This window comes from Aptenodytes patagonicus, chromosome 20 (genome assembly GCF_965638725.1).
Source record: "Aptenodytes patagonicus chromosome 20, bAptPat1.pri.cur, whole genome shotgun sequence".
Lineage (NCBI taxonomy): Eukaryota > Metazoa > Chordata > Aves > Sphenisciformes > Spheniscidae > Aptenodytes > Aptenodytes patagonicus.
The window spans coordinates 5,859,098-5,885,366 of NC_134968.1; the positions used below are offsets into that span (position 1 = coordinate 5,859,098).

General features: G+C 41.9%; 1 protein-coding gene across 2 annotated transcripts in view; it reads left to right on the top strand.

The window, feature by feature from the left end:
- The window catches only part of NSF (N-ethylmaleimide sensitive factor, vesicle fusing ATPase), an 81,534-nt gene extending 56,014 nt beyond the window's left edge, over positions 1-25,520 (top strand). The window contains exons 13-21 of one of the 2 annotated variants that reach the window (XM_076356560.1): positions 1,753-1,848; positions 2,496-2,652; positions 3,808-3,941; positions 5,262-5,328; positions 5,523-5,602; positions 14,152-14,286; positions 15,115-15,228; positions 23,312-23,367; positions 23,977-25,520. In XM_076356560.1, coding sequence (XP_076212675.1) covers positions 1,753-1,848; positions 2,496-2,652; positions 3,808-3,941; positions 5,262-5,328; positions 5,523-5,602; positions 14,152-14,286; positions 15,115-15,228; positions 23,312-23,367; positions 23,977-23,995 — 858 coding nt within the window. In that variant the 3' untranslated portion in view covers positions 23,996-25,520. Of the gene's footprint in view, positions 1-1,752; positions 1,849-2,495; positions 2,653-3,807; positions 3,942-5,261; positions 5,329-5,522; positions 5,603-14,151; positions 14,287-15,114; positions 15,229-23,311; positions 23,368-23,777 lie in introns of both variants that reach the window. The other variant, XM_076356561.1, reaches the window with a different exon arrangement.
- The last annotated feature ends 749 nt before the right edge of the window (positions 25,521-26,269 follow it).

Consider the following 26,269-nt stretch of genomic DNA (forward strand, 5'->3'; position numbering starts at 1 on the left):
CCATCACCTCGGTCATAGGCAAAGGTGATAGAGGTTGCTATGCCTTCCAAGAAACTCCTTGAAATCCTAAATTTTTACCTCCTGAGTATAATGTAGGGCCATTACACTCTCAGGTAGAAGCAGGTGGTGTTGTAAGACTCAGGTAACTTTCAATGAAAATTATACTTGTTTTGGAATCTAGAGAAATTTGTTGTGGTATAATTGGGAAATTCAGAAATTATCAAAAGCCTTTCAAGGCTGCACTTTGGAGGAAAAGAATGAAGATCTTTTGCCTCATCTCTATGCTACTTAAAAATAGGTTTCTGCCTTACCACTTAACAGTTAGATGAATTGCTTTTCACAGATCAACTTCTGCCCCTCTTGTGACTAATCCTTTTTCTGATATCTCTAACTCCACTCGGGATCCTCAGCAGACTGCACCCATAGGATTAGTATGTAATAGCCAGTGTTTGTATGCCGTTGAGTGGAAAAGTTGTTTCAAATCCATTTAATTCCTGATTGCTGCCCAAGGCAATGAATATACTTGCAGATCTACAAATAATCCTAGTAAATGGAGCCGTTCCATATTGTGGAGCTGCAGCCATATTCAGTAATACATCTACAGCTGTCTTTAAAGTCTACAGACATCTGAATAAAGTCTCCAGCTTTAAAGGCTACTCTCAAGTTCTTTTAAAGAATTAATAACCTCTTCTGGCTCCAGTGTGAGCAACTTTGGGCCTCCTCCTAGTGGTACCTGTAGTTGTGATTGAGAAATGATTTACAAGAGAAGATTGCAGTAGTGCTGTCTCTACTGTGTATTTGCTTCCAATCATTAGCTTTTAAATATTGCTGGACGGTTTGGGATTGGCAGAAGGTAAAAAGGTGATGCTTTTCATTTAGAAAGGAGTGCAATATCAGTGGAGCTAACTGCAGCTTATTTATTCCAAGTAATACTGATAGCGCTACCTTGGGAAGATTCATGCCTTTGGTTGAACTGAAGCAAAAAAAGACAAAGCAGAAAGAAATCTAATATTTACCAGTCCCCTTAAAGACTTTCTTGTACGGAGAGGAAAGCACATGGTTTGAATAGAAAACCAAAACCTCCTGAAATAGAGGTGTGTGAATAATTCTTATTTTTGGCTTAGTTGCCAAAGATGGTGTGGGTAGATTCAGAGTTGGGTTAAACCAAACTTTAATTTGTCTTTCTGAAAGAAGTCACACAATGAAGGAGGCTTCATCACCTTCCCATCCAGCACCCAGAAAGCATAACGAAGAACTTTTTCTACAGCCTCTAAATGGAAAGAGTAGTTCCCTGCTGTAAAGGGAACCTACATAACTCCAATAGCTTTTAGCAATTTAAACTTAGGTGAGATCAGTCCCACACTGGGCACCAGTCTGAGCCTCACTGACACTTGGTTTATGTAGTCAAGGTAGCACAGAAGCAATAAGGATGGTGCAGAGCTTCCATCCTGTTCTTAGCTGGGATGGCTTCTCTGAAATGTGGTGTCATGGCCATACTCTTCACTTCAGCTTTCCACCCAGTGGAGTGGAACAACTGTTACTTAATGACTTTGTGGGGCTGGCATATGGATGTGGCTCTGTGAAGATGATGATTGCTCCAGTGGTATGCAGCACATGCCCAACAAATGTCCTGTTAAGAAGCATTTTTCTTATTGACACAGACCAACTACAAGGTTGGATCCGCGGGTGGAAGTTGATAAGGGGTTGTGTGTGGTACTGCTGTACTGAAATGTCTTTTATTGCCTTTATTAGGCCAGCAACAAAGTGGAAGTGGATATGGAGAAGGCAGAGAGCTTGCGTGTGACAAGAGGAGACTTCTTTGCGTCTTTGGAGAATGATATCAAACCAGTAAGTGGGCACTATGTCACTTCTGTAACAGTCACCCAGTACAGCTAATGACATGAGGTAGCAACTTCCTTCTGGGATCAGACATGCAATGGTGCGCCATGGGCTGACATACCGTGTCCTGTGTTGTAGGAATGAAAGTAGGGAGCCTCCTTCTGCCTGCAGTGCTAAGGCTCTGTTTTGTACCTTTTGTTGCATGCAAGAATCATAAAAAGGAATAGAACAAACAAATAGAGCAACTTGGAATTTCTTCTCCTTGTTGTATGTATACTCTCCCTTTTAGGCTACTTCAGTTAATGAATGACAGCTTTAATATGGACTGTAGTAGGAGGTTTAAGCCTCATTTTTGAGAATTGTCTTTAAACGGCATGGATTCAGAACCCATTGGCAACTTGCACTGATTAGAATTTGTTTTAAGGGTATAGGAAAAGATGTTTCTAAATGTGCATGGTCTCCAACAGTATTCAGTGTTCAGTCCTTTGAACTGAAATGCTGTGTGTCACCAATGGGTCTTCCAGTACTGACTGTCTCACTTAAGCATCTTCCAGAGTCTTGGTCCTGGTCACTTCGGTGATGTTTAATTGTTTCATGTTTTTTCTGATGTGATGCAAAATTTCTCAGTAAAATAAATGTTCCCTCTCTTAATACAGGCATTTGGAACCAACCAAGAAGACTATGCAAGCTACATCATGAATGGTATTATTAAGTGGGGTGATCCAGTAACAAGGGTATTGGATGATGGGGAGCTGCTTGTTCAACAAACTAAGAACAGTGACCGCACTCCTTTGGTTAGCGTTCTTCTAGAAGGTAAATTTAAGAAAAATATATATATATAAAAAAACCCAAGCGACTTCTGTAAACTATTCCTATCAGTTGCCCAAGTGGTCATCTGTTATATCCTGCAACTGTACGTAAAAGAAACACATGGGAGGAAAAATAGAATTGGTCTCTTTCCTTTTACTTGGGTGAAATTGCTTTAGATATTAAAACTGGCTTCTCAGCCTGAGAGAAATCCTGTTCTTGGAACAATGGAGAAGTGAATGTACCCAGTTAATAACCTAAATGTGGATGTTTTACAGTGCAAACATCTCTAGCTGAGTTAGTTGCCTAAATTCTCTTTGAAGTCACTGGAGAGCTCATCAGTGTAATTAGCTGAGTTCAAACAACAGTTCATCTGGCCACGTTTAGGTGTCTGCTGTTGGACAGAGGTGGATTGCCCTCTATCTAGACTGTTATTGACAATGAATAGTCAAGGAAACTAGTTCCAATATCTACGTTACACATATTGGAGTAGAGTCTGTTATTTAGCGCTTCCCTCTTTCTTTTCCTGAAGTCAAAAAATGTGGATTACCACTATTGCTTAGCAGTCTGTAGCTTTGAAATTAACCTTGAATAGATCCCCTGAATAATTCTGTGGGCTTGTGGCCAACATATCGCTTGTATACAATACCTTCTTGCACTCCAAATTGATTTATATTGGATGTATAGATTAAGATGTGTCTTTGGTCTCTGTTTGAATTATTCTGGTGTGAATTCAGGCAAATAACAAATTGTCTTTGTCAGTATTTATCTGGCATTCATGCTGTTGACTGGTTTGCCACAGTACCTGCAGAAATCATATTTAGAAGGGGCATAAACATAGTTCAAGAAGTTTCTCCAAAATACAAACACATGCTAATTTTGGTGCAGTGGCCAGTCCTACAAAATGTGTAATGTCCTCTTTTGTGTTGGTTTCATGGCAAATCAGTCTGCATGTGCTCAAATAGTATTAATTTCCTTCATCTGGAGGATTGGATTGCACTAGGAGTTAGTGTGTTCCTTCTGCAAGTAGAAGAAAATGTCCTTTCAAAATGCAGATACCTCTGAATGATATTATGAACAGGCGTCAGATATCATCCGTGCTGAGCCTTACCAGACCTGTTTTCTCCCTTGTTTTTTCATTATGTTTGTCCTTTGTTTCAGGTCCCCCCCACAGTGGGAAGACTGCTTTAGCAGCAAAAATAGCAGAAAAATCCAACTTTCCCTTTATCAAGATCTGTTCTCCTGATAAGATGATCGGATTTTCTGAAACGGCCAAGTGCCAAGCTATGAAGAAGGTACTTATGCGTCCTACTCTTTTGCTTGATTACAATCCAATTCTATGTTCTCTAGTGGACGGAAAAGTGAATTGCCCTTGTCATTGTGTTTTCTGCTCTCTGTAGGTCCTAAATTCCTGTGCATATATTTATTTATAAAGTTGAATGGATGTTTTTGTGGCACTGACACTAAATGACTCAGGGAAAATTTCAAGGCTCTGTCCCAGTTGGGTCTGATGTGTAGTCAAGACTAACAGTGGAATAAAACACCTGATCTATGATGAGCAAGTCTGGAGCTCTGTCTGCAAAGATGAAGACAGGAAGGGCTTAGGGTTGCACTTGGAAAGAATAGATCCTGCCTGAATGAGACTAGGAACAGTTTTGAGGTGGTAATGTTTAGTTAAACAAGATTTTTAACAACTTGGACAGCAGGGGGAATGCAATCAAGTTGAACATCTTAAACAATTTCAAGTAGCCAGGTGGAAGGAAGGAGATTTCATTTACTGAAGCAAGCTAGCACTTAGTCTTCTAGCTGAATGATACTGAATGAAGCATGTAAGTGAAATGTTACTCCGAGATCAGTTTGTTGCAAGATTGTGTAGTTTCTAGGAGAAGCTTGTTTCTGAAGAGAAGCTCTAAGTTTCTGAAGCTTGCACTGAATGAGACAAACAGGCAGGGACTCTTCTTTCTTTGCCATTTTTCCTCATGTGCTCATAGCTGGAAGCCCAGTTTGTAATTTAGATTCAAAAAGGAGCCTTTTGGACTTCACTTGAATCAGCGAATGCTGGAGGTAGGCCTGCAGTACCACTGATGTCCTTGGTGCTACTTACTGTTTAAATCCAAAGCTTTGCAGGATGCTGGTTTGCTGCTCTATAAAGGGTGATGTGGAGGCTTGATCCGTACCTGAGTAGGTCTGTTCTCCCTGCAGTATGCTGTTATGAAAAGTAACCAATATCCAGCCTGGGTAGAAAAGCTTCATAACTGCATTACAGTTGTGGGGGATTTGTGTGTGTATTGTTATATTAGCAGCATTGCCCCAGCTCCAAAAAACAGAGGAAAGGTGCTCTATTTTGTGCATTGCTTACAATTAAACGCAGGGCAGCTGGCTTTTTTGCAAAGTGTATGAGGTAAATGAACAAAACTGAGCTCTGAATTTATTGATGTGGCAGCGTTTTATTAAATGCAGGGAGTCTCCAGTCTCTTGGTACTTACCTCTTTCATTCTCTGTTTATTCCTCTAAATACTGCTGTGTTTAGCCAAAAACTGCGTCAACAGGTCCTATCCTGACTATTGTAGTTTTGCTACTGAGATTTAACAATGAGTCATTTTGCTGTTTTTTAGATCTTTGATGATGCGTACAAGTCCCAACTCAGCTGTGTTGTTGTGGATGACATTGAGAGACTTCTAGGTGAGTTAGGACGATGAGAGAGCGCTGTGTTGCGTGCTGTGCAGAAATATTGAAATATTTGCAATATTGAAATATTGCAAACTGGAAATGATGTGGAACCATTTACTTCAGGAGCCTTGAACTGTTTTTGATACAGTGAAGTGGTTTAAATGTGCACCTGCTTAGTGGGCATTAAAATGCATTTTTCATTTCAGATTATGTCCCAATTGGACCACGGTTCTCTAATCTGGTGTTGCAAGCCCTTCTTGTACTGCTAAAGAAGGCCCCCCCTCAGGTAAGAAAGTAATCGAGGGGTGAGATGCTCTATTCCTATAATAATTTTGACAGTGGAGAGCTTTGTGTCTTGCTGATAGCTGCTGTGCTGCCAGTGGTATTAGTGCTATTGTCTCTGATTCAGTCAAGTTAATCCTAGCCTGCTGCTGTTCATTCGGTTAGACATTTCTAGGATAACCACAAAGGATTCAACTTTAATTATCTAATTACTTAGGGCTGAATCTTCTGCAGTTAGCCCTAGAAATACTGAGAACTTTAACCTTCACCATGTAAAACTTAAACATGCAAGCTGTCTGCTTTCTGATTAACTAAGGAACCGTTTAGTCCAAATCAATCCCTGGCTCAACCACGTGCTCCCTCCTTATTTAGAAATCAATTTCTAAGTAATGTATGATTGTGGATATCAGGGTTTTAATTTGTTTTTAACTTGAAATTATCAGGTGATAATTACAATGGGTGAGGAAAGCTTAAGATCTTACATCTCATGCTGATCCTGTCTGTTTGCACTTTCTGGCTTGATGAGGTTTAAGAACATCACAAGTGATAACGTTTCTGAAGCTTGCACTGAATGAGACAAACAGGCAGGGACTCTTCTTTTTTGTTTGCCATTTTTCCTGTCTTTCACTGGAATTCTGCTGTGTGTGTGTGAAAGTATCTGCATGAATAAATAACATTAACAGGAAAACCTTGAAAGTTGATGTCAGGAAAAAGCAGAGAAGCACAGCCTGGATGAACTCAATTTTTTTGTCATATTTAATATCCTGGAAACAGTAACGTATGTGTGAGTATTGTTTTCATTAGAGAGTTTGGTGAAAAGACCTTTCAAATATAGAACTTTGAACTAAATTGTAATGTCACAGGCCCTGAAGTTCCCCTTGTGACTGTCAACCTGGGAGAGCAAAGATTTCTCCCAGTGAGCTTTCTATGCCATATGAAGCCTCTAACATAAAACCTGGATTCTGTTATCACATGTTGGCACAGAAAGGCTGCCTGTATGCAACAGCACAACCATTTTTGATCGTCATAATTTCATGTAATCATTGACCTATTGCTGGGTATTTCCACAGTACCAGGAAATGATTGTTCCCATAAATCAATAGGGGAAAATAGAACTTGATTTGGTTCAGTTGTCAAAGGAACTTAACATATTAAATTGTCCATTTTATCATTGCATCCTCTGAATGTATTTTGCTGCTTAGATGCACTTTTGTTGGCACCCAAGTCTCCCTGAAAGCAGGATGCAGGGCTTGAAGCTCTCAGATATTTGCCAAGTTTATGCATGTTGCTAGAGATTTGTACTTCGCAATGTTTGAAATGCCCTTGAGGCTGGAAGACTTTGGGTTGACAGCCAATATTACGGTGACTTAAGCCATAAATTGTTGGAGGGTAGAGAGAGAGTTTTCTGAGGAAATGTCACTGTTTGATTGATGATGTGGGTTTTTTTTTCTTCTTTTTTCTAAGTGTCCACTATTGGCTACTGTGGAAATTAGGACATTGGGTTAGACGGGCCCTTTGGGCTGACCTAGTTTGGCAGTTCTGATGATAAGGTTCTTCCTAGCTTGTTTGTTTCTTGTGAGCTCCCTGTGATAGTCGTGGCATGTAGGGATTTTTTTAGTTAAAAAAAACAACAGTGTATAAGAGGTAGAGTCATGCAGGAAAAGGCCTTTTCTGCTGTGAATGTTTACTGTGAAAAAGACTGAATTTGGGCATGGAGACTCTTGAGGTTTTTAAGCTCAAGTGAGAAACTCATGAGGGAGATAATACTGCCGGTTAATCAACACCCTTCCAAGTTCCCTCTGAGATGACTGGTTCCCTTGGGGAGCAATTTATTTGGAAGTAATGGCTGGTTTCAGGGGTTTTGTTGTAATTTGAGATGCAGATACATGCTTTAAATGTACATGAGTAGCATCAGTGGTACTAACCTGCTCCATGAGGTCAAACCAACACGAATTTCTGTGGGATTGGGATCATGGTTTAGGTTCATTCCTCGTAAAAAATGGAGTGTCCTGGGACATGCCAGACGTGTCCCTGTGCTGAGAGAAATCGTTGGCAAGATGCTGTGGAGACAATACCTGTTCTCCATTGCTATCAGGCTCTTTACCGTTTCACTTGTCAGAGGGGCCTGAAATACAGAGTTGATGTGAAAAGCTTAGAAACGGGAACAACGAAGCAGTTGAAACCGCAAGCAAGGAGTGGGAAGCGGAGGGTGCGTTTCAGCAGCGCAGCTCTGCTGCTCCCATCTTTGTGGCCCAGATTATGTATTCACACGGTGTTGTCACATCACTTGCAGAGACTATACTTAATGTGCAAGCAGCTTTCTACAATTACTGTAGGCTACGTGTGTAAGAGGAACATTTCTGGGATGAAATCTTATTAATTATGCATTGAGGTATATGTCTCTGTTGAATTGGTTTATGAAAGCTGCCTCCCAGACTCCCCTGCTCGTATTGAGGCTATATTATTTTAACGTGGTATGGGAAGGGCAAATACTTGAAGCTTCTGGTTTTCTGGGCTTTCTGGCTTGTTTGTACTTTGCAGAAGTTTTGAGAGTAAACACGTTAGACTTTAAAGAAACTAGAAACATCTCTGAATTTGCTTTAAATTCCCGGTCACAGCTCATGCTTGCTAGTTCCACTCAGCAACGCTTAAATAGTGGTATCTATTACTACTAGTTCAAGAAGACTGAAAAACACTGCATTTTGTTTAGCATCTGTTTTTTAAACCAATTAAAAAGCTTTTCTAAAATGGATTGAAGAGAAGAAAATAAACCATGTTCTCCTGGGTCTTTATTTCAATCAAGTTTCCCTGTGTTGTGCAGGAGAAGAGACTGGGGGGGGATAGAAAGACTGAAAAGGACTGTCGCAGCAGGGAGCCAAGCGGGAGAAAAGGACTTCTCTGAGAACTAAGCAGCAGCAGCTCCGAAAGCCGAAGCTGCTTCATCTACATGCAGAGTCACACAAGGCATGGAGACACTCACCAGCCCCACAGAGGTTTCACATGTGCTTCCCTGCTGGTTCCTGTGAAAAGCTAACAATTGGCTCAAAGGGTGAAAGACCATTGCAGCATCCCCGCGCTAAGCTGGATGTACAATTTGTGCAGTGTTATGAAATGTCTGGCTTAGCGAGATGCTCTCGACCACTCTTGTGGATGCCCTTCCACTGCTCCCAGAGGCCCCCAGCCCCTTTCCTCTCTGGGACACTGGAGGCTTTTGCTGATTTGTGAAAGTTGACGGGGGAAAGGGGGGAATAATCTCCTTGTTTGATATAATCCCAGATGCATTCCTGATTCCACGTCACTTGGTGTGAATTGGAAGCAACTCCAATCAACAGTGACGTTACCTTTATACTTGTAAACCTGGGGAATTGTGTTTTTTCCCATTATATGCGAAGAATTGTTGATACCCCAAAACACGTGCATAAAAATATACAAGGGTCCAAATTTGAGTGAACAGCTGGTGGGTGACCAAGAGAGGCACTTCAGTATCCACCAATACTTGGTTATAGCATAGTTCAAGTTCCCCTCAACTCCCCTTGATTAGGGCTGGCTAGATTTGCTGAAATTCTGTAACATGAGACTCCACTGACATGTTGAGACTCCATTTGCTTGTAGCAGAGTCTATGTAATTCTTCTATGTTCTAGTTTGTCTTCGGTAGTCAATGCAATAATATGGTGCCCATTAGGAAGAGAATACTGTGTTAGAATAATCAATCTCATAATGCTTGAAAATGTAGTCGTTCAAAACTACTTCCTCTTTTGATCTTTGAGTCCCATAGTTCTCTCCATGATTATATCCTTTATTCAGACAAAATTCTGTAGTAGAGAGGTGAAATCTGGGGTTATCCCACTTCTTGCAGGGCAAGACACGCACCTCTCTACTGGGTATCCCCCCATCAGTATAGAGGGATCTTGGGCTCTGAACTGGGGCACTTTTATTGCCTAAAAATGGGCAGGATGAATCCAGACTTAAGTGACGTGCCTGTATCTAATCTCTGTTGATGGAAGAACTAGGCCTAGGACTGCCCTGGTAATGAGTCTGACACCAAATGATTTTAAGCTGTTGAAAAGCCATGTTCCTCCATACCTGGTAGTTACTCTCTTGTTATGCCTGATTTTTGGAAGTTCAGCTTGAATCCTGGTCTTCTATGGGCTGAACACGTGGCACGCTGCCTTTGCAATGGCTGCTGTAGAAATTAAGGATCAAAAATGTGAGTATTTCTGAAAATGGGGGCACTTTAGCAGTACATCTCCCAATAGCAAGAATAAATCCAGTGATATCCTGTGGTGTGTTGTCACTGCAGAGTAGCTGGATGAGGGCAGCTTTTTCAATTTGGCTTGATGGCTTTTCATGCTTTTGTGGTAATGCCTGGGGCAAAACATTTCTGACTTGTAGGTTTTCCACTTGTTTGCTGAGCAAGTTGCCTGAAACTTTGAAAAGTACAAGGGACTCCTGACACTTCATTTTCTTTTAGTAATTGATACAGCAGAGATTATGCTTGTTTTACGGTAACTGGTTTTCCAGTGGGTCAAGTTTAAAGGTAGCAAGTTGAAGCGCATAGCTTCTTTTGAAGAAAGCAGGGAAAAAATCAGTATGTTTTGGGTGGAGCTGTTAAAAAATTTTAAGCACTGTTTTGCTGAGTAGCCATGAGGAGTTTTCGGCCTTTCAGTTGTCAGTGGTTCAGGGTCCTGAGCATGGATCCTAACAGAGACATCTAAAAATTGCTGATGGATCTGACCATTGATCTATTAACTTGTCCTGTTGCTTTTGAACCTTGTTAAGCTTTTGCCATTCTTAGTGTCGTGCTTGCTTGAGTTCAGCTGAACAGTATGGTGAAGGCAAACATCCTTTTGTTCAGTTTCAAACTGATGCTTCATAATTTCCTGTAGTGCTTCCTAGTTTTTATTTTGAGAAATGGCAGTTTTCCCCCTCATCTCCTCTACACCATCTATGATTTTATAGACCTCTCTGTTTATCCCCCATCAATTTACTAAGAGTCTATTTAGGGAAGTTATTCCATATTTCTGACCATCCCCATTGCTTTCCTCTGATTTCTCCAACTCAGTGATTTATTTGAAATTGTATTTGAAATGGCTAGGATTGCATAGTGTCTTAAAGAGCACCCTGGTTTCATACGGTAGAATAATGACTTTTGTTTTACTCTTTTCCCATTCTAAAAATGTCTGAGTGTTTGCATTTTGAGTGAGGTTTAGCATTGAGCTGGTGTTTTCACAGAACTTGCCACAATGACTGATTCCAGTGGCTTCCTAAATGGTAATAAGTCATTTAGAGTCATTTTTGTGTGTGTAGTAATTGTCTGCTGGCCTGATTTACAGCAACTTTGGGATTCATCTGACTAAATGTGGCTGTCAGCGGTTTGGTTTTCTACGACTGAACTAGTTGTTTAGAAAATAGTTTGCTGTATGAATCCAGAGTGTAGGCAGCTTTTCTGGGAGGAGGTACGTGTCATCTGGCCTCCATTAACTAAGAAGGAAATGCAGAGAATGAGATCATACGTGGACACCTGAAGTTACAGGAGGTAAATCTCACCTCACTAATTACATTTCTGTGCTGCTTACATCCTTTCATGGCGAGACCTTTTAGTCTCTGATGAAACCCCAAACTAGACTCCATTTTTATTATAATCAAGCATGGACTTCATCAATGTCGAAGTTGCTTGGGTAGCATCCTTCAAGCAGTTAGTCTGCAAGTTGTTATTCCCTTGATTGATGTCTTATCTGCTGTGCCAGGCATTGTACACATGCTCTTAGCTATATTTTGGGAACAGATACTGCCTTGCTGGCTGCAGTTGAGTGGTTTTTTTCCCCCTAAAATGCTCATAGTTCATGGGAAACTGTTATTAACACAATCCCTTACCCAAGCTGTTCTGGATTTTGAGTTACATACAATAATAAATAATTTTTTAAAAGAATTGCTATAGCTTGTAAAGCAGATCGGTCTTGGTGGCATAGCATTGCATGCATTTGTGCTTGCAAGAGGGGGTTGGTGCATGTTTTGGAGGTCTCAGTTCTGTTCAAGAGTCTATCTTTGGCTTCCTTTGTACCCTAGTACCTTACCTGTATAACGAGAAAACTGTCTGAAGGTGCCTAACAGCATGCATATGACTTGCTACAATTTTTTTGAATAAGGTAGGAGAAATTCTCCTTACAGGGCTTATACTTTTTACTGAGTTATAGCATACATAATATCAGATATATCAGCATTATTTATGAATTGAACAAAAACTCACTGAGGACAGTGTGTTGAGGAAATATAGAGCAACCATGAAAGCAAAGTAAATGAGAATCGAGATGAAATTTTCTCAATTAAATCTGCTGATAATCCCTGTCTCTGCGTTCTGAAGATTTTAAGCATGCATCGGTTCTGCTGTCACATGTGCTGTTATCCCAAGTATATCGTAGCAAGTTGAAGGCACCTTTTAACCTTGTCCTTGGGTGGTAACTTCAGAGCAAATGTCAGAGGTGTTTGTACCACACTTCTGTGGTTCACCAGCAGGTGATGGTTCAAGTGTTCTTGGGGGACTAATTTCACACAACTTCCAAAGATGAAGACCACTGAAATTTTGTCTTCATGTAGGCAAAAAGCTTTTCTGTTGCCGAGCTTCATTTATTTTTCTTGGTCTGTTAAGTGCTTTAGCTGAAAATGAGCACCTGATGGGGCTTTCTGAATTCCTTGTAGGAGCGAGGATCAAATGCCATTCACTTAGTCTCCACTGAGTGCATTGTTTTTTCATTTTTGCATGCAGGATCTTTCTGAATTGCTCAGATTTGGCTCAAGCTTGTAAAATGATAAAATATTCTCCTGGCCTTGCTACAATGACCATCAAAAAGGAGACAAATAAGGTGCAGTTGTAAAGCCGTGGACATGCAGAACGTGGTGGAAGCAGCAGCCTACAGAATAGTTGTATTTATGCTTTCTGCAGACATTGTATGCCCTTCTCAAGGCTACCTACAGACATTTTTAGACACTCAGACCTTTTTCTGCTTGCTGTGTGCCGTCAGCAGGCGAGTTTTGTCTAGTAATAAAGCATTCCCTATTCCCGCTGCAGTTTTAAGCCTGGTGTTTCTGTCGTCAGTTCAGGAATTGGCTGCTTTTCCCCATTAAATTACCCAGTAGGTTTCTGAGGATTTCCCCCTCTAAAGAGGTGTCTGAGCTGGTGAGCGTGGTGCCTCCTGAGATGTAGACAGTGATTAATACACAGAAGTGTTAGCACAGTGTTTCCCTGACAAAGCCTTTGTGTGAAGCTCGTGACCTGGGGCATGCTCTGGTTTCAACCTGCCAGGCATTACTTCCTTGTGCTGTCTTAGGCTAAAAACAAACGTGAAGTGAGCACTTCAGTTCGTTACCAGTTCTGGTGCTTTCTCATTGTCCATCACCCAAAGCAGGAGTGTAATCTGCTCAAACACAAAAAGTCAGTGAATACAATGGTGCTCAGGGAAAAACAAACAAATGCTGTGAAGATGCATCATCTTCATCGAAGATGTATTAAGTTTAAATAAGTTTTCATCCTTTGACAAAGGAATGCAAAGCACTTATGAAATTAATTCTGGCTGCTCTGTGAGGATAGCTTTTAGGTATTTGTTTTGTTTTTTTCTAATGGTGAACAGAGTTTTGTGTCATGAAGTTGAAATATAGAACTTTACTTTTTGTCTCTGAGCATCAGCTAAACTTCTGTACAGCACATGAGGAGGATACTTGGCCAGCCAGGCCTCTCCTCAACCCATGGGCTCCTTGTGTAGTGAATTGGAAAAGGGACTGATCACAGCTGATAATCCCAACAGCTCCTTCCATCAGCCAACGTTTACCAGCGTCTGAACACTGCATGGTAAAATTCAAATAGCATTGAAATGGCATTTGCAAGATGAACTAACAAAAGTTGATTTTTATTGGCAGTTGATGTTTTCCATTCATTGCTCTATTATTTATAAACCCTGTTATTGCTCAGGCCAGCTTGGAATTGGTGTGTGCACTGTTGGTTTGAACTCAGAGGCTGCCAGATGTGGTACTGTCCTTTTATACAACCACACTGGCAATGGGTAGTCTTATGAACTTACGGCAACCTCCGCTCTTAAAGCGTGAGCTGTAAAACCATTAGAACTGTCTGTACAGTGGCAGAGAATTCACTGTACCCACATGATTTCTAAAGACAGGCTGTTCCCCCGAGAAGTCATCTGTAATTCAGCTTTTGGGAGTGGGGGTTTCCTCATGCTTTTAAATTTAATGAGTATTCAGCTATTTATAATGATGAATTTAGAAGGAAAGGTAAGGTAGGAAAGCTGTGAGTATGGGTGGGTCTTCTGTGTACCACAATTTTTGGACCCTGTTGGTGGCATTACTCCTGTCTTCTGAAATCTGATCCTAGTCTTGTATGGTTGATGTTGACTACTTCAATTACTGACAGATTTAATCCTATTAATTTTATTTTAAGTGGTATTTTTACACGGCCATTTTTCATTTGTAGTTAGCTGAAACTTCCCAAGGCTGGTTCCTCTCTTGTTTTTCCTTTCTTGACACTTATTCCGTTGTGTGGACAGGGTCGCAAGCTTCTAATCATTGGAACCACCAGTCGCAAAGATGTCCTGCAGGAAATGGAAATGCTGAATGCTTTCAGCACTACAATTCATGTGCCCAACATTGCAACAGGGGAGGAGCTGATGGAGGCTTTGGAGGTGAGAAAAAGTTCAAGGATGACAAACAAGCTCAAAATTTGCTGGAAACGAGTGATTTTGCAGTAGCTCTGCATTTGGGAACACTGTCCCGCTTAACGTTATGTCATAACGTAACAGTTCTAAGGCTTCTCCTAACTACTTTTTCATACAATAAATTAAGGCAAAATGAGAGAACGGTAGGTCTAGGGAAAAAGTTTGTGGAGTGGATTGAAAGATTCCGAGGGCATGGAAGTGGGTCATGAATATCATTGGGACACTTAAACTGAATGTGCCTGGAGGGCGCCAAGCTCTCATGAATTGGAACAACATCAAATTAAGGTGTTTGGTGCTGAAGAGATTATAGGTTCTTTATAAATTTGTGCCCTTAATGGTTTCTTATTCTATGCCATAGTGGAAATTGTAGTGAATATTGAAGGCTGTTAAAATAAAATTAACAGGCAAATCTTTTGTGCAAACTTGCAAAATTGTCACAATGATATCGCCACCAAAGCCTGAAAGACACAGACGCTCTTGCAGCGGTTTTGAAAACTTACTGTGGCTTGAGTCACTGTGTTCCTTCTAGACTCTAATCTGGAGAAAACCTAGAATGCATCATAAGAGAGAATCACTTACTGGTCAATTCGAGATGTTATGAAAAGAACCATTATGGAATAAAAGAATCTAAGTGTTTTGCTGTGTCTAGATATATTGCAACAAATTTTCCTTCTAAGCTAGAAAATGCTTTCTAGCTTCTCATTCTCTTTTTCCCGAGTTAGGTAGCATTTTTCCTACTGACAGTCTCCTGTTGTTGATTTTTTTTTTTTTTTCTCTCTCTCTCTTCCCCCCCAGCTCCTGGGTAACTTCAAAGACAAGGAACGCAGCACTATTGCACAGAATGTCAAAGGGAAGCCTGTCTGGATTGGTATCAAGAAGCTGCTGATGCTGATAGAAATGTCATTACAAGTAAGAATGTTTCTGGTCCAGGAAAGACTGGGGTAAATAGAGAAGTCTTAGAAGTTCCTACTTCTTTGCAGACTCCTACTTTAGCTGTGTGGTAGCAGCCTTTGAATCGGTTTAATTGAGAAAAGAGCTACAGTGAGAAGAAATTTTTTGAACAAAGAGATCACCAGGTCTTGGTCCACAGAGAGATCTTTAAAAACCACAGTGCCTATAGGCTGTTTAGAGCTGCACTTCAGAGAAGAGCGTCTGGCAACTGGAGGGATTGGATTAACTTACCTTTCATGAAATTTCTTCTCTACACCCAGCATGTTAAGATTGCAGATAGCAATCACTTAGGATTTTTTTTTTTTTTTGAGAAAAAGGTGCCTGTGCAGGTGTATGTGCTCTTTCCCTGAAGAAGATAAATCTGTCAGGCTGTTCAGCTGCTCTTCTCTTTATTTTCCACTTTCAGCACTTTAAAGAAAATAATTGCAGAGGGTAGAAATATGTAGCTCTTAACCCTCCCCCGCACCCATCATCTATGCCTGCAAGCCAGCCATCAAGCTTGTGCTCGACAGTATATGCATGCTAAAAATGAGAGGGTGTAGCATGCCGCCCTAATCCTCCGCGGCTGACATTTCAGCGCCCTTCTGAGTCCTTCCCCCCCCTTGCACACACTCTCTTTTCACATCAAATGGATTTAGTGCAGCTGAGTGAACTGTCCTTAGATCTTCCTAGGAGAGGCTGAGCATAAGCTAAGAGGCATGTAGTTTAGCAGCATATAAGTCATGTATCCCTCTGTTCACTATTCACAATTCTGTTAAAACTTGCACAGCACTAAGGATATGCTCTGACTGGATGTCACCTCAGGGAATAAAGTCATTTATCTAGATTACTTTTTCCTCTTCTTCCTTGGCTTTTAATTCCATACCTACAGGCAAGTCAGTAAGTCATTGCTCACATGTATTAAATGTATTTAAGGGGCGCAGGCCTTCAGGGACTGCCTGGCTCTGTTGCAGTCCATTTCACTTAGCCTTGACAGTGGATTCCTTCTTCTGACAGAGGACGTTTTCCTTTGCTGCTTTGACCTTACGTGTTGGTTCTTTTCAAAACTGAAGGTGAGGGTTATGTAAATTATGGGCTTTCCTGAATCTGGAGCATGGGTGGAAATGCTTACCCCAGCCTCGTTCACAGCATTGCCCCATGGCTGCACACCTATGACGCTGTAGATAGGGAGTCTTCATGCTGCCCTACACTCTGCAGACAGGTAAACTGGTCTTGTGCATTTTTTTTTAACCAGACCACCGTTCTGTAGATGAGTCCATGACCAATCAGGCTGGGAGAAGGCAGGCAGAACTGTGACTGTGCCATTTCTGACAAATTGAACAAGTGTAAAATGAAGGGCTGCTGCTGCTGATATAGATGATTGATAATCCACCTTTGCTACTATACATGGATGGTTGGTAGCAAGGCGACTTACGTTATTACACTCAATTCAGGTAATTGTGTAATAGCACAGGTAATAGCATGTGGAAGCTAAATGTGAAGAAGTTCTGTTCCAAAAGGTCTGAGGTGTTTACATGACTCCATCAGCTGAACTGCTATAAATATAGGAAAGCAATACAGGCTCTCACTAAATAGGAGAACACTCATATCTGAATGCATTGAAAGACCACAATGATATCTAATTTGGCTAGCTTTTACAGGAAAGCAAAATTTCAACAAATTCAAAACAAGGCTAGTTCCTTTTTTCACTGAGCTGGACCACAGCTTTTTAGAAAGAGATTTGAATCTGAAACCCCTTAAAAATTCCAAGTGATGGATGAAATTTCTCAAAATTCAGCTGATTAGATCCCATGGTGAATGAATTAATTGCAAAAAATGTGCACCTAGTTTCTTTCTCTGCAGTCACTGAATCTAACTGTGTTTTTTGTTTTATTAGACTAGTAAACCCAATATATGCTATATGTAGGTATTCTTAAGCTGTTCAAATGACTTTCAGTTTGTTTCAGACTAAAGTCTTGCTGAACCAGTCTTTCAATATCAAAATCCTTTCTTAGAGTACCGTGAACCACTGCATTGCTCTGGTATCTTGGGTTGCTTTGTTACCTTGATTACAAGCCTTGTAAACCCACACTTTTTGGCAGCTTAATTTCCTTCAAACTATGTTTATTGCTATTTCTGGCTTTCTTTAATGTCGAACTACTCGTATTTAGTGTCACATACTTTGGTCATCTTGTGTACACCAAGTGTCCTGGAATGATGTTATGTTCTTGTCCAAAAGAAGTCTTTGATGAATGGATACACTCATGATTTGCCACGTGAATCCAGAAAAGTTTAGTTTTGAAGTATCCTTGGCTGCAGTACATGGACCACCTCTCAGTGCTATCAGATGCCACGCTAGCTTCACCCTGCCCTGATGCTGCAACCCTACCCTGGAGTGCTGCTGGATACATGAGCCTTCTTTTTCCGGAGCTAGGGGGCTGGTTCCTTCTGCTTATTTTGCCTGCCTGTCTTGTTGCTCTTGGACCTTGCTGGCAACACTCCAAAAACCAAGGTCTCTCTCCTTCTTGGAGCAGGAACCTGAATGAGCCAGGCAGCTTTCCAGAAAGCCCCTTTTTGCACCTCCAGTATTTCCTGATTTGGTAACTTCTGTTTAGCATAAATAAAACTTAACTTAATCTAAGCTGTTTATCTGTAATGTATTTTAACTTACGTGGGAACTTATTTTGAAAGGTCATCATATAATGTTGCCTATATTATTTTAAACTAAACGCTGTATCTGGACATACTAAGAGTTATGACGGGTTTACAGGAGTTCTGTACTACACAAGGGCATGCACATCTTGGTGGAGTATCTCTTCTTCTCTGGACTGAAGATTAATGAAGTCTCTTCAGTTGCCTTTTTTCCTAAGGGCTCCCAGGCATGTCCTGGGGATACTGCATTACCTAGAAAGGAACAGCCATTTTCTTGCCACCTGTCTGAGCTGTGTCACAGAGTCAGTCTCCGCACTGTTCTTCTGGAAAATCTTTCATCTAGTTTGACAGCAGCATTTCTCCTTTCACAGGGCAGTAGAGGGTCTGTTCAAGAGTCCTGAACCTGCTTCCTCTTTGCACTCTATTAACACCATCTTCCAGGGCAGATCAACCTTCTGGTTTTGTGTCTGCATTTTTTAATAAGCTATTTGATCAAGTTTGCCTCTTTGTTACCTTTCAGCTTCCTGCTTTAATCTTTTGGGCAAGATAGTGTCTGCAGATAAATGCTGTTCCTCCCAAAGAATCTGTAGAAACTGTGTCAGTACAGTTTATGGACAAAGTGTCTTACCATGGCCACTTTCTTACGTCTGAGTGAAAAGGGGTGGGGAGGCAGCATCTTTGATTTGGGAAACAGAACACTGGCATTGGCAAGTTTGAATTTCAGCTGGTGGCATTAGTACAAATTTTCTAGGAATCAAAAAAAGAGATTTGTTTGTATATATCCATCTCGGATCCTGTTGTTGTTTTTAACAGAACTATCTGATTGGTCCTTTGTTGTTATTTCCTGATTGTGGCGACTTTTCCATGGTTTCCTAAGGTTTTCACTAAGGCCCATCTTCTTTGCAGGTAGATAATACTCTTGATCCCTGTGTCAGGCAGTGAAATAAGTAATCTTAGAATAAGCCAGGCCCTTCGACTGTTCTGTGTGACATTCACTTTCTATCAGCTTTGGGCTTTCCGTCGATGGTCAGATGCCTTGCTCCATTCTCAGTGTTCACGGTTCCTTGGGTCAATCTGAGATGTGAAAGATTCTCTCTTTACTGAGTAAATTGCCTGGTTTTGTGGCCTCTGCAAAAAGTGTCTTGATTCGGTATGGAGTGCAAGTACTTAAGCAGTGAGTTGCTCTTCCTCTAACCATCAAGCCACCTTTCACTGGTTTGCCTGATTTGCAGAATACTTAAGATCTTAGAATCACAGAATCATTCTTATTGGAAAGGACCTCAGGACGTCATCTAATCCAATTTAGACCTTCAGAAAGCATATGTGTAGATGATTACAGACATCTCACCACCCTCTTCGTCATCAACATTTGATGGGAACCAGGCCTTTCCAGCTCCGACAGGAATGGATGAAGTTTGGGTTTTGGACTGTTGCCAGCAAGGTCCACTTCTTGGCAGTTCATTTGCCCAACTCTTCTAGCTTTCTCATGGAGAATCTGTCTGTGAGTTTGGACCATAGATGAGAAGTCAAATCTGAGGACTTGGTGAGCTGCCACTTGAGTAACTCCTCTGAAGAAGTCCTTTCAGAAGTAGATGTCTTTACTGCCAGTATCTACAAAATGCCATGTGTCTTATCTGAGAAGGCCAGGGATCCCTCTCAGATGCACTTTTCTACTCATGGTCAAAGATCAAATGTGTTTTGTCCTTTTCCTCAAATCCCTTTCTTTTATGGGCTGTCTGAAGCTTGTTGAGAGAGTGTGCACTGGTAATTTTTTTTGCTTAAGCTTGGCCTTGGCAGCTCTGGTTCCCAGGCTTCATTTGGCTGTCCATGTAACTTGAGGTTTCGGCCACATTTGAACCTCCTGTCCAGGACTTGAGTGAGTGCTTCATCTAGCTCACTGTGCAGGTGGTATCTGGTTCTCTAGGGTAAACTGTTTGTGACCTTCTTCTCTTTGAGTGAATGTCATGGGGAGCAGGAAGGTACTAAACAGATACACTCTGCTAATTGCACCCATAGCATTTTTTTCATCTTTGTCTAGTCCATCCCCCTGCTCTGACCAAGCACGATCGACTAGAACAGGTTGCTCTGGGTCATGTCCGGTTGGGTCTTGAATACCTCCAAGGATGGAGACTCCATAACCTCCATGGGCAGTCCCTAATAATGTGTGATCACCCTTGCAATGAAAAGATTTCTCTTCTGTTTTCATGGAACTACATTTCAATTTGTGCCTGTGACCTCCTGCCCTGCCAATGGGCACCACTCAGAAGAGTCTCTCTGTTCTTCTTTACTCCCTCCCATCAGGTATTTATACACATTGGTAAGAGTCACCCTTCCCTCCCCAGTCCTGAGTCTTCTCTACTCCAGACTAAACAATCTTGCCTCTCACAGCCTCTCTTTGTATGACACATGCTCAAGACCTTTAATCACCCTTGTGACTCTTTGCTGGACTCTCTCTGGTATGTCTCTGTCTCTCTTGTACTGCAGAGCCCTGAACTGGACACTGTCCTCCAGGTGTGTTATCACTGAGAAGAGGGGAAGAATCATCTCCCTCGATCTGGTAGCAACATTCCTCCTAACGAAGCCCAGGATGCTGTTGGCCATCTTTGTTGCAAGGGCCCATTGCTGGTTCACATTCAACTTGTCCTCCAGGACCCTCAGGTCCTTTTCTGCAAAGTCACTTTCCAGCCAGTTGTCCCCCAGCCTGTACTGGTGCATGGGGTTATTCCTGCTTAGGTGGAAGACTTTGCATTTCCCTTTGTTGAACTGCATGAGATTTGTGTCAGTCTATCTCCATCCAACTGAGGTCTCTGAATGACAGCACCAGCATCAAGTGCATGAAACACACCTCCCCGTTCTATGTCATCTGCAAACTTGCTGAGGGTGCAGTCTGTCCCTAAATCCTGTTTGTTAATAAAGAAGTTAAACAATATTGGCTCCCATATGGATGCCTGGCATATACCGCTAGTGACTGGCTTCCAACTGGACTTCATGTCACTGATCGCAACCCTTTGAGCCCAGCAGTTTAACCAGTTTCAGTCCATTGCACTGTCCCAGTTATTTAGTCTGTACTTATCAGTAAATGACACTTTGTTTGTGTGGCCACCTGGAGTTGTGGTCACACCTTTATCAAGTACTAGCCATTCTGGAAACATCCAGAAATGTAGGAAGAGAGGTGGTTGAGTTGTCACAGGACTATAGGATAAATGAGGTCAGAGGGGACCTCAAGATGTCATCTAGTCCAGCCTTCTGCTTAAGCAGGATCAGCCATGTGGTCAGACCAGAGTCCTTTGGATGGGGAAGATCTGAGACCCTTTGTCAGGTGAGAGTCACAGGCTTAGCCTTATAGTGTGGATTACACGTGTGGATTCCCCCAGAGAAAGGGGGCTTCCGAGTAATCAGTGTTCAGGGTGTGTGGCCCATGTGCATGTACTCCTATCCCAATTGCCTTCAGCCTTTCTGACAGAATCATAGAATCATTTAGGTTGGAAAAGACCTTTAAGATCACAGAATCCAACCATAAAGGTAACACTACCAAGTCCACCACTAAACCAGGTCCCAAGTGCCACATCTACACATAGAAACGGGAGAACTGAAATAGTGACAGGTGTGCTTTCCCCTTGTAGCCAAGTGCCGACTGGGAGAGATTGTGGAGAAGATTTAGGCTAGAGGGATACTGCAGACACCGTCTTTCTAGTCTGTGGTTATGTGGCACAACAGTCCCTCTCTTACTACCCATGTGTTACACATTTCAAACATTGCTTTAGGTAGTGGGGTAGCCTTTCTTTTCTTCTGGGATCCTGAAGATTACCAGTATTCCTTTGCATGTTAAAAACCCAACTTAACTCAGTGATCCTCAGTAAGTTCTTTTAAATCATCTTGTTTCAGTGAATTTATTTTTCTGATCTAAAAATAGTTCAGTAGTTGGTATTGAGGTATTGGCCTTGCTGACATATTTCAAAGTGATAGGAAGTTATACATTTTTAGGCTTTTTCTTAGCACGTAGCAGAAATCCTCATTGGCTGTTTCTTCCCTGCCTGCATCACTGGTAATACTGCTGTTGGGTTTTTTTTGGTGTTGTATCTTCTTCCAAGCTGTTTTTAAAGACATTTGTGTTGCCCTCAAATGCAGTGATCATGGTTTTAAATAGATGGCTTCTTCACATCTGGAATTGGTGGAAATTTTCCTTTAGGAATATAAAACGTGGTAGAGGAGTTCAAGAGCCCTTGTTCTGCCTCTTTGGTGGGAGGCCAGGGCACATGCTGAAACTTTGCTTCCCCCCTTCAAGGATAAGTCCCAGTTTTATGTTTTAGTAGAGCACTTGCCTGTTTATTACCAAGGGGGTGATAGAGCTGGGAATCTTACAACCAGTCAACTTCATAGTACTGAACATTTACTGAATGTTTTCAGAATGACCCCCTGTATTTTCGACAGTGTGTTAAAGATTCAAGATGTTGATGAAGATCACAGAATGGACAGAATTTGGAGTTTCTAGGCCAAATGAACTGTTGCAATACAACACAAAGATACTCTGAGAACCAATGGTCTCCGATTTCCAAATGTTTGTAGTCCTAACTCATTGTATCTTGCTGTAGGCATGGCAATTTGCCTAGTCTTTTACTTTGGAGTGCAACAAGCCCATGCATAAGCACAAAGGACTGATGCAGTTATACAGAAGTTGTGTCTTCTGATGGCAGCCTGAGTCTCTGTCTCTTTAGTAGCCTTTCCTCCCACTTCCCTGTTGTCTCTATCTCAGTGCTGGGGGAGAGGCAGGACTGATCTTTAGGGGATGTTCCTGGTTGATGGAGCCACAACACAAGTTGGTACTGCAAGTTCTGGAAGTCTTTTGCTGTGATTCAGCTTTCCCTTATGTGCTAACCCACCACGCACAGCTCCTCTCCTCTGGTGCTTTGCTGCTGGAGCTGTAGGGGGGAAGGAAGACAGAGGAAAATTGAGGACATCTTCAATCCCTTCTGCTCCCGACTGTTTTATTTGCTGCCCCAGCTCTGGAAAGGGGGAGATAGAAGCAGACACAGAGTGGGCCTGGTTGGTGCAGAGCCAGGCTAGAATTGGCAGTGTGGGATGAAGCTAGTGTGCAGATTGCCATCAAAACAGAAGCACCTGATAGAAATGCTTGTGTGTGTTTCTAGTCTGGCTCATCTCCTAGCTATGTGAGCATGCTAGGCTTGTGCTAATCATTTTTTTTTTTCTCTTGATGCAGTGCTGTATCTGCACTACTTAGCTGCAGAACTTCTGGACGAGCAGGCTGATCTCTGGCCAGGCCAATGCACGGGCAAAGCAAACACACACACACACATATGCATCTCCAGCTATCTTTGTGGCCTCATTTTCCCATTGTGCTACTTGGAAGATTACATCATATTAATGGAGATCTGTTTTGTTTGGTATTTAGATGGATCCTGAGTATCGGGTGAAAAAATTCTTGGCTCTTCTGAGAGAAGAAGGAACGTAAGTACTTTTATTTTGAAGCATTGATTAAAATTCTCTTCTCCACTCAGAAACAAGCACCTCTTTGAGGGGAACCTGCAGTGTAGTATATCTGATCTCATTGTTGGCCCCTCCTATGTTTACGGAACTGTGTATCAGATCAGTTCTCCTTATAGCTATATGCCAGTTGTTTTGGGAGGTCCTGAAGACTTTTTGAGAACCTGCATGCCTGAATTCTCTGCTTTTCTTAATTTACCTGTGACTTTAAAATATAAGTGAGATATTGGACCACAATTTAGCTTTCTTTAACTGAAGTAAATCAGAAGAGATTTTGCTAGAGTTAAAATCCAGCTGTTTATCTAAAATCTGGAACTTTGATTTCTTGTATTTCTTCTGTCTGAGAGAAGGATGTCCTACTCTTTCCCCTGTAGGTATCACAGGGAATAGTTGAGCCCAGTCTTGACAGTGGCATCTCCTAGAAAATGACTTTCTAATACATGTAGGGCAGTACCTGTGCTGGGGAAACTCACAACAGTATCTATCCTGGCTACATGTGAGTGGGTTCCAGTGTGTGCTTGATGCTTTTATACATGTGCATGCTTTCTTGATGGATTTGGCTTCTTTTGCAAGAGTTCCTTCCCTAGACTGAAGGTGGACCAAGTGCAAGATCAACAGCTGGAAAAGTGACCAACCTGGAGAATATACACTGGGATCTTTACTCTTCTGTGTTCAACACACTGGACAAACTGAAATGCTCCCCTGTTTCCAAGAACCCAATGTGGAATCTGCATGTTTAGTGCAATACAATATCTTTATTCTTTGTCTTTAATATACTGATGTCATGTGGAAGTGTCTTCTAGAACACTGTGCTTCTGTCTCTGTGCAGGCGAGGCTGCATTCTCATTTGATTTTAGCATGGGGGAAATGTCCTGTAAGTTTTGAAGCTAACGCTCACTTGTGTCCAGCATCCAGTTGCTATGATAAGGAAGAAACCCTGTTTTCTAATAAAACCTGACAGTCTGTGGTGAAGGCATATTAAAGTACTACTCTGTGTTATCCTGATCTGATGAACGCTTTCTTGTTATGTCATCCTGTGCCTCATTGAACATTGAGACCGGGCTGATAACCTGAAGACAGTGCCCACAATAATTCAGCTCCAGAATTGCCTGGATGCTAATACCTGCTTTCTTTTATACCCAGGTATTTTGTGGCCCGATGAGAGGGACTGGCTAGTGGCATTAGGGACTGGAAGAAGGCAGGGAAGTATGTTGATCAGAGTAGAGGAAACTTCCAAATCCAGTATTTAAGGCATCAAAGCTTCTTGTTAATTCAGTAACAGTTTTAGAGCTGCTGATTCCAGCCTGAAAGCTCTTCATGAGTGCAATGTAGATGGCAGCTTTGGTATCAGCCAGCCTCATTGTATCCCATTTTTCTGCCATGTTACCAAAGGTTGAAATTCCTCCTAGAGATGGAGAGGAAGCCAAGCTCTGCAGATGCACAAGATGTGTATTGCCATGTTTTTGCACTGAAATAAAGGAATGTATCAAACTTTGCTATGTGGTCCTTCCCCAATAGTCATCTCACGTCTATGAGATGCTGTCGACGATGACTGCATGAGGCTACTCCCCTCTGGTTCTTTGGCTCCACATGTTTAATAAGGTTCATGGAACATACCTCAATTTGGTGGGGCATGAAATCAAAGCCATTTATGAGATCTTAGTCAGTGTAGCTTCCTAAACTTGACCAGACACACTGCTAAGGGCTAGCAGCTTGTACCCAAAGCGGTGTTCCCAGGGAAGGAGGGTGCTTCACATTCTTTCAGGCCCAAAGGTGAAGGTCCTGTAGTCCTTGGTGCATAGTTAGAGCAGCCGGAGTATTTTAGTCATTCCACTCTGGTTTCTTTTCCTTTGGCAGTGCTGTTGTGTTGTGATGACATTGCAAGTCCCAGTGGTTATTATTCCCTCTCATTTTGTGTACAATCTTGTGAATTTATTTGTTCCTTTCTTTCCTCTGCTAGTCCTAGTGACAGCAGCATACGTTAACTTATATTTCAGAGTAAATGATGTAAACCTCATTGTGTCTTTGTCCAGAACTATATTGATGAATAAATATCTTGTTTAATTGCACATTCAATGGATTCAATAAAAAGCACAATGACTTGTGATGATCCGGGAGACATCTGTGTCTGTGGTGCTAGTCAAACAAAGGTGTATATATAGAGTGCTGATGTATGGCATGAAGATAACAAAGTTATTTCCAGGCTGCTGATAGCCAGAGGGATGCTCAGTTTGTACCTAAGCATGGGTGGGTTGAATACATCCCCAGCCTGGATAGCTTGACCACAGGTAGTCTCAGGTTGGCTGAGAAGACCTCTGGTCCAGCCCTTTCTAGAGTTTTTGGACCTTGAAGTGCTGATGAAGCCCCAGAGATGTATGTGTGTGTGCAAGTTAGGTGTATCACACTTGAAGAAGGACATGTTGGAAAACCAGAACAAACTGTTGGGTATGACATCCCACCCATTCCAACCTATTCCGAGATCTCCATCCAAGATGTTTCCTGCAGGCGGCAGAAGAGAGTGACTCCTGGCACCCCCTTCCCACCACATTTGCTCATGACACACTGCTGGGCAGTGAGAATATAGTGAGAACTATATTGCTTTAAACAGTTCTTCATCCCCTTCCTTACCCTGTTGCTGCTTTTTCCTGAACCTTCCAGAAATGTTACTGTCTCACAAGTTGAGTTGTTAACCAAATACATTTGAAAGTGTCGGGGTGGGGTTTGGGGGGATGGAGTGTGGTGGAGAAAGGCTTGGGGTGATGGGCAGACATAGAGAGAGCTTCCGCTCGTAAAGCTCTTCAGCTCAAAGCCCCCCGCAAGGGCAGACTTCGCTGTCTGCGCTGTTAGCAGCGCGTCGTTGCTGTTC